The 14,845-nt window shown below is 39.8% G+C and overlaps 1 protein-coding gene across 2 annotated transcripts in view; it reads left to right on the top strand.

Annotated features, from left to right (window-relative positions):
• The window catches only part of LOC136885392 (ciliogenesis and planar polarity effector 2), a 103,673-nt gene that overhangs the window by 10,546 nt on the left and 78,282 nt on the right, over window positions 1-14,845 (top strand). The window contains exon 1 of one of the 2 annotated variants that reach the window (XM_067157916.2): window positions 12,664-12,714. The exons of the other annotated variant lie outside the window; for it this stretch is intronic. Coding sequence (XP_067014017.2) covers window positions 12,706-12,714 — 9 coding nt within the window. The 5' untranslated portion in view covers window positions 12,664-12,705. Of the gene's footprint in view, window positions 1-12,663; window positions 12,715-14,845 lie in introns of those variants that run through there. 2 annotated transcript variants of the gene reach the window in all.

Genomic DNA, 14,845 nt, shown 5'->3' with positions numbered 1-14,845 from the left:
TCAGTGGTCGAGCGAGCGGCTCAAAAGCCACATTGGTATACAGACAAAAGTCCTCTTTTCTCCAGGCACCACACAATTCGGCGATTCACCATCCTCTGAAAAAGCTTACATAAGCAGTTTGTAAGACAAATAGGTCTGTAACTTCCTGCAGACTTAGGATTTTTGTCAGGCTTGAGGAGAGGAATTACTATGCCCTCTTGCCACTGTGACGGAAACTCACCCTCAACCCAGATTCAGTTGAACACACGAAGGAGATATGAAAAGCAATCCTCGCTAAGATGTTTCAACATCTGGTTATGGTCATTATCTGGTCTGGGAGACGTGTCCTTGCTAAGCGCCAAGGCACTGCGGAGTTCCCACTCCGTAAAGGGCATGCTATAGTCCTCTGAAGCTTGAGTGGCAAAACTGAGTCGATGATGTTCTGCCTCCTGCTTCAGAGCTAAGAAATCACTATGGTAATTCCCGGAACCAGACACAGCCACGAAATGACTGGCTAGATGATTAGCAATAGAAGATGAGTCTGTGACGATATTGCCTGCAATGGAAATTCCCGGTACCGAGCTCGATAGCTGCAGTCGCTTAAGTGCGGCCAGTATCCAGTAATAGGGAGATAGTGGGTTCGAGCCCCACTGTCGGCAGCCCTGAAGATGGTTTTCCATGGTTTCCCATTTTCACACCAGGCAAATGCCGGGGCTGTACCTTAATTAAAGCCACAGCCGCTTCCTTCCAATTCCTAGGCCTTTCCTATCCCATCGTTGCCATAAGACATATCTGTGTCGGTGCGACGTAAAGCAAATAGCAAGAAGACAAGGAAATTCCCGGTACTAAAGATGTTCCTTGTATACCCGAAATATACTGTTATTTATCCCAACAGGCAGCTACAAAGAACGCACGGTTCCAACACTTTACACACTCCACCTTGTTTTTTACAACATATAAGCTTCCAGGACAAATCAACGTGCACCAAGACGCATAACTTTCAACATATTTGACTAATGCCACCAACTATAAACATCGCGACTACGGAAGAAAACATGCTCCATTAACATTTCTAATAACTCCAACATCTGTAGCTGCCAATAATATCTCCAGATAAATAAATAGCATTACCTGATCTGCAGCGGATCATTATAATACCAATTGTCTTTACATATAATATTTTTTACGGATCCATTTTGTTGGAACACTATATATACAAACCTCATTTATTCCAAATCAGTGTACATGTTGTACCGCACATAAACAACATCAATGTAATGTATTTTTAACTAGACATGTGTGGCATACATACTACTGTTTTTGACTATATGCCCATTTTAACAACATTTTAATGTCTACATTAGCAAATATTTTTATTCAAATTTTAACTTCATACTAAGTTTCAATCAGAAGTAATGGGCCTTACAAACTGAATTTAGCTTCTGGGATGTATGCAAGTAAGGTGTTGCATTGATACCTCAATCAGAAATGTTCAAGCCAGTGTACTGTACTTTCATGTGACTAATCAATAGCCAATTGTGTATATAGTTGAACTTGCCACTGTTGAGTTACACAAACATATGTGTGTTCCATATTATATAACCTAAAAATCGGATGGTAGTAGCAGTAAGGTGATATGTGTCTTCATGAACGATGCACACTAGTCATGCATTAGACATACCAACATTAATGATCAGTCTAAATTAGTCTAAACTTTTACCACTATATGTGATGTTTTTATGAACAATACAATTTTTAATGCATGTCAACTGAGGATGACCCCCTAGGGGTCGAAACTAGTCTTGACTATTTGACTATATTTACCTGCTTAATGTGAAATAAATTTGTATTGATAAGGTGGAGATTTGTATATATATTGTTTTTCTGTAAAGTACCCGAAATATGTCGGAAGTTTGGTCCACACTTGAGATGACGGCGTATGTGACGTCATAGACGACACATATCTCTCCCAAGAAGCTTTCTTACTGTGTCGAATAAGAACTCGCACCTTAGCGTAGAGTTTTTTACATGTTACCAATTTGGCCACTTCACCCGGGCTATCCTTGAGTATTCCACAATAGAAACCATCGGCTGTACGCTGCTTATCCTCCAGCAACGCAGCCAGTTGGAATACGCTTGGATAGCAGTTACAGATTATTTTATGTACCTTCGGCTCCTTGTCTGGTCAGTCGACAAGACCTTGGACAATCTGGCGACCTGAAATCATTCTTGATTTGCACACCGGCCCGAAGGAGAACAGTGACTCCTCCATTTATCGGAGACCCTTCCTGTCCGTTGTTGGCTGGTATCCCGTGGCTTGTTTTCACGGATGGTTCGAGGGCAGAAGTGGGAATAGGCTGTGCGTCTGTTGTTGACAATAACAGTTTTCTTTTTCCTCTACCGGAAGTCTGTAGTGTGTACACAGCAGAGCTCTATGCTCTTTGTGAAGCCCTGCAGTACACATTGATGAGCGCCGGCAATTTCTGCTGTGTACCAACTCCTTGAGCGTACTACAATCTATAGACATAGGTTTCCCTCGGCACCCTCTGGTGCAGGGAATCCAGGACCTGCTGGCTGGGTGTTTGGATGCCGGCACCAGAATTACGTTTATGTGGCTCCCAAGCCACATGGGTGTAGAGGGAAACAAGTTAGCTGCCAAGGAGGCTGCTACCTTGCCCTTGTTGCCTAACAGGGTTCCTGCCAGTGACATTTGCTCTCAGCAGAGACATCTGATTATGTCCCACTGGGAGATGGAGTAGCAGGCCACCCCTCTCCCAAATAAACTGAGAGCGATAAATGGAACTCTGAACGTATGGAAGACTTCGCTTCGAGCCTCTCGTCTGTGGATCGGTCATGGCATAGTAATGCACTCTTACCTACTGAAGGGTGAATGCTCCACAGTGTGTACTTGCGGTGGTCATCTAACTGTGGTACACATCCTTGCGGAGTGCGTGGACCTGGCCGATCTACGCCATAGTCTAAAACTCCCAAATGCCACTTCCCTCATCCTATGAGATGATGAGCAGTCAGCGGACCTCATCATCAATTTTATGAGGGATTGTGGCCTTTTTTTTATCGTATTTAAAAGTGTATTTTGTATTAGTGTAATTTTGTTAACTGCACTTTTGTCCCATTGATTCTATTTTAGCGTTTGCATATTTTAATGTGTTATTTTAACTTTTAATTTGAATGATGTATCTCTCTGTACTTCAAGGCAATGCATTGTTCCATTATAATCAATATTTTCTATAATTTTATTGGATAATAAGGCTTTGTGAATCAGACCCACTGATTTTTAAAATCTCATAATCATATGTCATCATTTCTTTTAAATTCTGATCAGTGGATATATTTTAAAATTTTAATTATCACATCGTTTCGTTACATCTCGTACCATTAGGGGCCGATGACCTAGCTGTTAGGCTCCTTTAAACAACAAACAACATCATGAGCTCGACAGTATTAGGTTCACAAGGTCTTAGGAGTCTTTCATTTTTATGCCCTTTGCGGCCTTTGTCTCTCTATGGCTGATATCTTCATTTTTTGGACCCTTTCCATTTTTTCCCTCTCTGATTAGTGTTACTAGAGGATGGCTGCCAAATTGTACTTCCTCATAGAGCCACCACCACCACAACCACCACCACTTCCAATCTGGCAGGGTAAAAGTATCAAATGCCCTGGCGCACATTTCAATGCTATGTTTACTCTTGAAAAACCTTTTGTCTAGGTGTTTTGCTCCATCTTGCACCAAAGCTTCTTATAAGGAAGTAGTTAGTACTACAATTCTTCCCCTTGAAATTTCACACTCATAACTCAACAGAATTAAATATATTTGATACACCCTTTGTAAGAAAAGTTCTTGAACAAGTGTCGTATTTCTGAAGTTGCAAAGCGAACAAATGTTGGTTTTATGTAACCTGGTATGTGTACATTCTGAGATGGCCTTGGCCATGTTCCCACGCACACACACTAGGTGGCAGGGCTGTGCTTAGCAATACTCTGTTTGGTTTAGTGACAGTGACACAATGGATGCTGATTGTGTACAAAGACTGAACATTAAGTTTTGCATTAAGCTCGGTAAAACCCCTAGTAAAACATTGACAATGATTACACAAGCATGTGGAGGCGATGTACTGTCAAGAAGTCGTGTGTTCGACTGGCACAAAAGGTTTCAGGAAGGCAGAGATTTAGTGCAAGACGATCCCAGAACTGGCTGCCCGTCTACAGCACATTCCGATGCAAATGTGGAGCATGTAGGCAGTTATTGTAAGAAGACCGTCATGTAACTGTGTGTGCGATATCAAAAGAGCTTAATTTGTATCATGATGTGTGTCATAAGATTTTACCCTAACAGACGACCAGAAAGAGGAAAGACGAAGAATTTCTGTGGAACTACTGGATAGAGCCAGATGTGATTCCACATTTCCAACAAAGATTACTGCTGGGAATGAAAGTTGGTGATACCAGTATGACCCCCACACGAAGCGTCAAAGTGCAGTATGACAGAGTCCTGGATCACCAGCCTCAAAAAAAGCCAAATGTCAACCTTCGAGAACAAAGACAATATTGATCGCATTCTTTGACAGTAAAGGGTTAGTTCACCATGAGTATGTTCTACTAGGTGAAATAGTGAACCAAACTCTTTACATTGAAGTCTTGAAATGTTTGCAACAAGCAATTTGATGTTACCGCCCTGATTTGTGGCATTCTCAGGATTGGTTCTTACTGCACGACAATGCAAGACCTCACTCTGCTTTATCTGTTACTAAATATCTGCCCAGACATTCTGTCACTGTCATCCCACATCCACCATATTTGCCCGACCTCTCGCCTTGCGATTTTTTGTTGTTTCTGCGAGTGAAATTGCGACTGAAAGGAAAGCTTCATCAAGATATCGCAGACATCCAACAGGCTGTGACACAGGAGCTTACAAGCATCACAGTTGAGAATTTCCCTGCTTGCTTCCAAGACCTTCAAAAATCCTGGCAATTGTGTACAGAGAGCCAAGGGGACTACTTCGACAGGAGCTCATATCGTTACTTTGTTAGTGCAACTTTTCTGTTTTTTACGACCTCAGTCCTGGAACTTTTCTGACATAGGTTGTATTAAGGTGAATCTGAAACTTAGTGCACTTTATCCAGTAACTTAATACATTTATTATAATTTTTTTTTTAATCCATTCATCCACACACAAGGTCTACTGGCAGGTAAAGACTGGGAATATCAATGTCAGAAAAATCTAGGTGCCAGACTTGTATCTCTGGTTGTCATGGCAGACAGGCCTTTTGAAGCCTTGGTTACCTTAACCGACAATTTTTCATTCTGAAGGGGAAATCAAACCATCCGATTCCTCGTATGCAGATCATCTCATGGGAAAACTTATCACTTCTTTGCTTCCGAACCCCTCCATCTCAGTCTGATGAACAATATTGTAAATAACATCTTTTAGCTGTGTTACCATGAGCAGAGCAAGTTGGCTATGTATTATGAGTTATGTAGCTTGTAAGCTTTGCATTCAGGAAATTATGGATTCAATCTTGAACGTTGGTAGCTCTGAAGATGGTGTATATAATTTCATATTTTAACACCAGATAAAAGCTGGGGCAGTTCGATCCTTTTCTCTACCAATGTTCCTAAAACCTGTGTTAATATGATGTTCAACACACATCATCACGACTCCCGCCTCATCAGTACCTTTCACAACGGCTTTCATTCTGTATGTTTTGTCCATTTCAACCTTTCAACAGCCGTGAATATCAGTCGTCACTGATCTGCTTTTAGAGCAATTGCCCAGGTGGCAGATCCCCTGTCATTTGTTTACGTAGTCTTTTTGTACATAATTTCAAGGAAGTTGGAAATTTATTGAACGTCTCCCTTAGTATATTATTCCAATCCCTAACTCCTCTTTCTATAAATGAATATTTACTCCAGTTTGTCGTCTTAAATTTCAACTTTATCTTCATACTAGCTGATGTACCCATGCTTCGCTACAGAATTCTACATTGTATACAGAATTGGAGGTTAGGTAGAGTACACGTTGTGTGCAAGACTGTATTAAATTGCATAACATTACTCTAGAAACGCGACGGAGAAATCGCGAAGCGTGTTTTCGCATATGAAGACTGCGTTAGGGAATTTTCATTGTAATGGTAGGCCCGCTTGCCCACCATGAGTCACAATCAGGTTAGGGTATTGCATTATAATGGGAGTCAGTCACTCTCCACCTGCCTTTTTACATCCTCAGAAAGACTGTCTTAGTGGTTTTCCCAACTGAAATGAACATAGGTCATTACAATGACGTCAGTGGAAATGGCGCGAGTAAAAGCAATGATTTCATATGAAATACTTGATCAAATGAAAAACCACACATTTTCTCACCTTTAACGAACAGTACTACGCTGCCAAACTAACAGTCCACAGTTCCAGAGCTGGAATGACCAGGCCGCAGACAGCCGTGATCCGTGAACACTCTTAGTCCTTTTTCGGGGGGTGGGGGGGTCGAATAGTGGAAAGTCCCAGGGCAAAAGCTATGCCCTTTTACTAATTGTTTCTTAGGAGTACCTGATGAATCGGAAAATCTCAATTCACTGCACTGGCGGCACAAAAATCTATCAGACTTGGAGGCAATTTTTACCTCCAAGCCAGAGGAGAAACCCCCTCTTCACTGCTAATTTTGAATAAAATGAATGTAGAATGTTCAACGATGTGTATTGTGATAATATTCTAGAATATCTAGAATGCTTGGTACAAACATGCCTGTGAACGTACATAATGCTTTACCAACATTAATATAACTCCAAAGCGTACCGCAAGAATAACGTGAACATTTTATCGTATTTTAATGTATTATATGTTATTAGTTTTTATCACATCCACATCCTAGAATGTTCTAGAATGCTTAGTACAAACATAAATGTATGCAACGATTCACCAGTATGAACTAAACTTCAAAGTGTACCTCAAGAATGCTATAAACATTTTAAGAGTAGAAATTGTATTTCACCAAATTATCTATTACGAACAGTACACCAGAATTTTATGTAGGCGTAACATATACATGTCGTAGAATATCGACGCTTGTTTTTTAAACCAGAAGACACATCATATCATTGTATATTTTAATATTATCACTCATATCATGTGACATTCTTCATTAGATTTAGTAATGTGTTTAAATTACATATTAAGTTAGCTTTAGATCTCATGACCAGCTGAGGATGACCACTGTGAAGGTCGAAACCAGTACTGCATAGTAACAAGACATAATAAAGTATTGATTAGGTGGATGGTACCCATTCTTTGTGATTGGGAATACCAAGTATCAATACAGATATGAAACTGATAGATTACAAAACAGGAAATTGTATTCTCCGTAACTTTTGTTATGTAGTACTTTTCGATAGGACCAGTAACATAGTTATTTAAAAATTCAATTTTAGGCACCTTCCCGTAAACTACAATTTCATACAAGGCGAATAAAATTGTGTATAACTTAAACTGTAGTTTCTTATTTCCCGACTCTGTATACCAACTGTCATTAAATTCTGTTAACCCATTTTCTCGTGGCTCGGCGTTGATATGGACTTGGCAACAAAAATACAAATTCATTAATATCTGTGTTATCAAAGCCGGTATGACATAAGTGATCGGAAATTTAATTCTGTATAACTTTAGTTATGTAGTATTTATCGATAGAACCACTAATAATATAAGTATTTGAGAATTAAATTTTAGGCCTTCCCCTAAACTACCATTTCAATCAGCGTGAGTAAAATTATTTATAGCCTAGATTGTAGTGGCTCATCCCTCAACTTCACATACCGATTTTCATTAAATACAGACAGACAGAAATTACAGAAAATTAAAAAGTGCATTTTCTTGTTACTATGGACATGACCGATACAGAAATACCATTCTTTTCAAATTCTGAGCAGTGTACAGACAAAACTCTTATTTTATATATATAGATTGACATCTTTCCTACTTTTAAGAATACTACAAAACCTTATTCATCCACTAATGCCATTCCACGCCATCGCTCCTGTGAGAGCTTGGAGCATACCATTCACTTGAGCAACTCGTCTCTTTTCTCCCAAATCTTTCCAGCCCAAAGTTTGCAACGTTTTTGTAACACTACTCTTTCGTCGGAAATCACCCAAAGAAAATCATGCTGTTTTTCTAATTTTTTCCAGTTCTCGAATCGGGTAATCCTGGAGAGGTCCCATACACTAGAACTATACTGTTATTGTGGTCTTACTAGAGACTTATATGTCCTCTCCTTTAAATCCTTACTACAACCCCTAAATACCCTCATAACCATATGAAGAGCTCTGTAACCTTTATTTACAATTCCATTTATTTGATCATCCCAATGAAGTTCTTTTCGTCGAGCAAGTTGGCCCAGCTGATGTTTATGTCCTGTGCAATGGCCCATAAGCTAGTGGAAGGTTATATCAGATAGCGTCTAACATAACTTCTTCATTTTGAGCGGACGGCATAGGATGATCTCTAACAGGCTGTGTCCTTCCCAGGAACGCAGTAGTCCGCAGACGTCTTTCCATACTCCAAAATGTCATGTCTGTCGGTTATCGTCTATCTGGATAGCGTTCTTGATACAGGCATTGTGCCTGGTATGCATTCTGTCTGGCTTCTCCATAAATTAGAAACATTTCCACATACTCCCTGCTGGAATTCATCACAAAGCAATGAATAAGCTTTGTATTGTGTTTTGCCTCAAAGGAGGGGAGTTTGCGGAGGTACATTCCTCCCGGCCATCACATGTTATTATCGTTCCAATGGGGTACACTCTTCCCTAACTTACCTGTGGTCTACAAAGCTTGGAACATGTACTACTTAGCTAACTGGTTGCCTTTGTCGTAGCTACCATCACCTCCATCCTTTTCACTCTGTGAAATCTATCAAGTATGCAGCCTTACTACATCCCAGCCAATTGGCAGTTTAAAAAAACTTGCATGGTATTCAAACCTTCGAGCACTGTCCATTATCACTCCCCCCACACCATTGCCACATGAGCTACTGCAAGGCTTGACATGCAGCGTGCAGTTCCCATTCTATACAATACCTGCTCCTATAGTCCTGATATCGAAAGAAGCATTCTTATAGCTAGCACAGGGTGGGTCTGTTTACTGCCTATTTGGCTGGATAGAAGGGAGTAGGGGTATAACTGCCATGGAAACGTGGATGGTACCTCTGCGGTCGCTATGGAGGCATTTCTGCTGCCTACCTAGAGGTGCTTGGAGTTGCCAAACCTTTCACTTCTCAGTTAGATCTTGTCACATGCTACAGCAGGATACAGCAGTCTGAACAAACATGAGAGCAAGGAGGAGAAAAGAATGTACGAATGAGGCAACACTGCACATCATTACAGTAGGCCCTTACTCCTGTGCTAGCTGTCAGAACACTTCTTTCAGTATTAGGACTATAGTCTACATGTGCACCTCCTGTTGTAAGGTATGCGTGCTCATTTTATGGGTTCATTTGAGGTACCCATAATGAATTAATGGTGGTGCTCATGATTCCTGCTGTCTTGTAGCCCGTAACCACACATCTCGTATTACTCCAGTTTAGGGAGACGGACTGATGATTTTCAGAATTGTAGTAAAAGTGGCAGAATGCATAAAACTAGATCGCAAGGGGCTGATGGACCAGCTGGTATATTATAGGCATCGTTTCCATCATTTTAAACAGGAAGGAAAAAGTCATGTTATTATTGTGAGTTTTAGATTTTCAGGGAAAATGGAATTTAATGCAGATAGCACACAAGTAAATCAGCGACCTACATTGTTTCTGCACTCAACAACCCATACATGAAGGATGCAAAAGACTTTCAAGTAGGCCCAAGTTTATAGTAGTGATTCTTGATTGTTCTGGTATAATAGACTATAAAATTGATACCCAAGTTATTACAAGAAAAATGTGACATCTCTTGAGACATCAGAAAGACGAGCTCCAATTTTACAGAAAGAATAAATCAAAATAAGCCATTTTATTCACTTCACCAACCTTCAGTAATATTGGTATAGTTACGAGGGTTATCCCAAATATAAGGTCTCCTATTTTTTTATAAATAGAGAACTCTGTTAGTGTGGCTGTTGGTCACAATATTGTGAAGAGTGTTTCCCGCGTCCGCATATAAACATGCGCACGCCACACTGAGGCACTCACTCTTGGCTCGCCAGCCGCTGAGAATGGAGCTCCCGTTGGATGTTACCGCCAAGTGCGAAGTGCCCGCAGTCATTTGGTTTTTGAATGCAAAAGGTACTGAACTGATTAAAATTCCCCGCCAATTGACGGAAGTGTATGGTGATACCAATGTAGTTGGTCCATTATTGGACATTATAAATTTTCCAGCTAACTATCTATGTCAGCTAGCTATCTATGTCAAGTGTATGGTGAGTTGTGCATGGATGTCAAAAATGTTCGTAAGTGGTGTAGAGAGTTTGCAGCCAGTCAGACTGAAATTCACGACTAACAAAGGAGCGGGAGACCGTCAATTTCCATCGAGACAGTCTTGAAGGTTGAGCAAATCATGCGCGAAGATCGGTGGACCACCCTGGATGATCTCTGCACTTTGGTTCCTGAGGTTTCCCGAAGTGCCACTTAGAGAATTTTAATGGAAAAGTTGAAATACTGGAAGGTGTACGCAAGATGGGTGCCACGCATGCTGACTGAAGACCACATGCGGCAACGAGTTGATTCTTCCCACGCATTTCTTCAATGCTTTGCAGCCGAACAGGACAACTTTACACCTGAGACCAAGCAACAATCACGCCAGTGGCGACATCCCTCTTTGCCAAAGCTGTGGAAATTCAAACACACACAGTCTGCCGGTAAAGTAATGACAACTGTGTTTTGGGATCAAAAAGGGGTATTGTTGGTCGACTTTATGCCCGCTGGGACCACAATTAATGCTGACAGGTACTGTGAGACCCTGAAAAATCTCAGACGGGCAATTCAGAACAGGAGAAGAAGAACGTTGAGTAAGGGCGTAAACATTCTCCATGACAACGCTCACCCGCACGTCACTGGCAAACCGTTGCTCTCCTGCAACAGTTTCAGTGGAACATCATCACCCACACACCCACCCACCCACCCTATAGTCCTGACTTGGCACCCAGTGACTATCACTTGTTCCCTAAGTTGAAAGAACATTTGGCTGGAAAGCGATTCAGCACTGACGACGAGGTGAAAGATGAGGTTCACAACTTCCTGAACAGCATGGCGGTGAGCTGGTATGACATGGGCATACAAAAACTGTCACAGCGTTTACAAAAATGCATTTACCAAAATGGTGATTATGTAGAAAAATAGCTAAATGTTCAAGCTGTAAAATGATGTAAACTAGAAATAAACAGGTGTGTGTATTTATAAAAAATAAATAAATAGAAGACCTCACATTTGGGATTACCTTCGTATTACACAACTTTATTGATGGCCTGCAGTGTCATAAGGGGTTCTGGCCGAGGCAGTAAAGGCAGGCTCAGTTCACCTGGAAGGAATGAAATTTCCACTTCTGGAGGTTCACATGGCACTGGCCCTGAAGTCGACTCAGCCTACACCAAAATTGAGTACCGTACCAGGTTAATTCCTGGGGGCAAAGGCGCTGGGCACAGAGCTGACCTGTCTCCACTATCAAGTGCTGAGGTTATGGATAGTGGAAGCCTTTACTTTCCACCCCTCCAAGGGCCTTATGGCCTGTACGGAGGGGACTTTGCTTGCTTTTGCTTTACAGTGTTATATGTTTCATATAAAATGTGTTGATCAATTAATTTTTTCCTACCACATCAGTATATCCTGAAGCGTGTCTTTTAATAAAGATGAAAACTATTGATGAAATTTTCAAGCTGATGGAATATATCCCTCAAGAGGAAGAAAGTAAAACATTCTATAAAGAACTATGCCACATGGCTAGTGTGTCCCAAGGAATTAAATTTATAGTGTTTTCAGGGACTATTTGCATAGAGTAATTAATACATTACCATGTTCCTGTTTGCATTATATTTTTCATGTAACATTTCAGTTTCAAATTTTCTTTGTTTAAATTTATTCCAAATATTAAATAATTTATTAAATTGTAGTTAAACCAAGTGTTTATTTTAGAAACATCATCATTCGACAGTTTTAATGTATATAAAGGAATGGTTTAGATTTTTTTTTTAAATGACAAATCCATCTTAAAAATGATACCCTAACAAAATTATCATTATGTTGAAAACAACAATAAACCTTGAAAGGAGCTTTTTCATAATTACCGAAAAGTTGCTGCTCACAAACTTATGTTGTTATTGAAACATGTTATTCAAATGTTGTGTTAACATTTTCACTCATCCTGTTTCCTATAATTCCTGTGTTCTAATCATGTCATATTTCCTGAGTTTTTAGATTTTTTTCTTTGATCAAATTACCACTTCCTTACTTTTTTGTTAAGAACTGGTGTTCTGTTTAATGGTCCACCCAACCTGTACACTTCATTTTACAAGTGAAAACTATTTAATATAAAAATATATTAAACATTATGTTAAAAAAAACTTCTTTCAGGGCATAATTTTTTTCATCTAGGCATGTGGTACTATTAACAGCTGTGCATATATAAGGCTATCTGCCCAGGAGTTGGTTGTATCCTCAGGTAGCACCATCGTAGATAGTATGGTCATAGGGAAACCACAAAAACCAATGGTGGCACCAAAATAAGGCATACTGGGCAAGATGAGTCAGGTACTTTGCTTTCCTCATCATTAGCAGTTAAAGGGACATTTAATCTTCTTCTTCTTCTTTCCTGGCCTATTCCCTATTATCTCAGGTGAGCACTAATCTGGATTACCAAGCAAGTGGCTGAGTGGTTTGGATCACGTAGCTATCAGCTTGCATTCACGAGATAGCGGGTTCGAACCCCACTGTCAGCAGCTCTGAAGATGGTTTTCTGTGGTTTCCATTTTCACAACAGGCATATGCTGGGGTTGTACCTTAAGAAAGGCCATGGTCACTTCCTTCCCTCTCCTTACACATCCCTACTGTATCATCGCCATAAGACTTAACTATGTCAGTGCGATGTAAAGCAAATTGTAAAAATAAAAAATGCTAATGTGGATTAAGCCCAGTTTTATGACCGAATACCCTTCCTCACACCAACCCGTATGTGGAGGTATATATGTACTGTGATTCTGTGTTAGTAGTGTAGTGTGTTGGTTGTATGTAAATGAAGGCGTGATCTCAAACTCCCCTCCCTCCCAAGTTTGAACCTGGCTAAAATCCCCAGTCCATCGGGGAATCAAACCCAGGGTTCTGTGAACTGAAGGCCAGTACACTCGCCATTTAGCTAAGGAGACGTACTAAATGGATATCTAATGTTTAGCATTATTATCATTAATATATTATCTCTTAGTTATGGCCTATATTTTTCTTGTGGTCTTATGATATTTTAAAAGCCATGAAATATAAAAATTTCTGATTGGACATATCTATCTATCCTTCCTTTTATGTTTCTCATTTTGATCATTTATAGTAACAGTCTGGATTGGACATCCCTTGTAAGATCTGTTGAGGGGAATAGATGAAAAAGAAACATAGAGGTTAGCTCGTGAAAGCTGTCATTTTATTTTTAGCTCTCTTGTATGTGTATTAGTAAGCTGTGATGGGTAGTTATATGCTAGTGTCGTGTTGTTCTTTGGGTCATCAGTCCTAGTTTGCTGCACATCTCCATGCTACCCTGTCCTGTGCTCACCTTTTCATTTCTATGTAACTACTATATCCTACATCTACTCTAATCTGTTTGTCATACTCATGGCTTATATTCCTATAATTGCTATATTTTATCCCTAAATCGATTAAAAACACTTTTAATTTAGTCGGAGAAACTTAAATATTTGCCGACTCGTTTTCAGTATCTTGAATAGTATTTTCTTGAAATTCTTTTCAGACAAAATGTGAAGCTGTAAACCAATTACCACTCCCTGGAAGTCCTTAAGAACCTCCCGCTGTGAATACTCACTTTGTGCCTTAGTCTATGTGTCAGGAGGTGGGGGACAGTGTCCATTGACCTGCTGGAAACGAAACTCTTCATTCCATTCTGTGAGAAATTTTCAGTGTGTGCATTATGCTGAAAGTTGCAGCTTCCAAGACATCCTTAATTAAACAGTGGTTGCAGGAGTTTCCCCATTTCACGTCGGATGGAAAAATTATATTCTGTGACGTCTGCAGCAAAGAGATAAGTGAAATTTATTTTATATTTCACTCTGAAGTACGTACTTTGGTGTGAGAGTCATACATAATACGTAGGCGTTGTATCTCTCAGTTGTAATACGTTTTATACATTTTATACATCAATTCAGCATACATACACTAAACGAAGTATAACAGTAAATATTAATTGGGATTGTAGTGCATCCCGATCCCTTGATTTTTTGTTTATAGAATCGTTAAAATCTGGCTATATTTGTGTGGTACTGTAAGGTCTATTCATTTTGGAGAAAAGCAAATTTTCAAGCAGGTTTTAGAAGAGGAATAATAGTACAAATGTATTGAAAAATGAAAATATCATGCAGCTGTAGGGAACCTAAAAATACAAGGTGGAAATTGTAAGAAAATTAGATATGCACTTTTATGAATTGTAGGAAGTGTATGACAGATTATACACATTGTAAATATATACAGCAATGATTTTTTTGTAAGCATACAGTAAATGTAGGGACGAAAAAACATGGAATTCAGCCATGTGCGGGCATCAGTACCGGTAGTAACAAAAATGTTGGCCAACATAATCTAACCGAACATAACAAAACAGGAAAAGAAATTAATTAAATTCACCTCTACTGTAATCCGCTCCTTGGTTGAATGGTCAGCATAGTCG

The sequence above is a fragment of the Anabrus simplex genome, chromosome 1 (assembly GCF_040414725.1).
Source record: "Anabrus simplex isolate iqAnaSimp1 chromosome 1, ASM4041472v1, whole genome shotgun sequence".
In the NCBI taxonomy this organism is placed as follows: domain Eukaryota; kingdom Metazoa; phylum Arthropoda; class Insecta; order Orthoptera; family Tettigoniidae; genus Anabrus; species Anabrus simplex.
The sequence above is the reverse complement of the archived record's forward strand: the minus strand, read 5'-3'. Positions and strand labels throughout refer to the sequence as shown.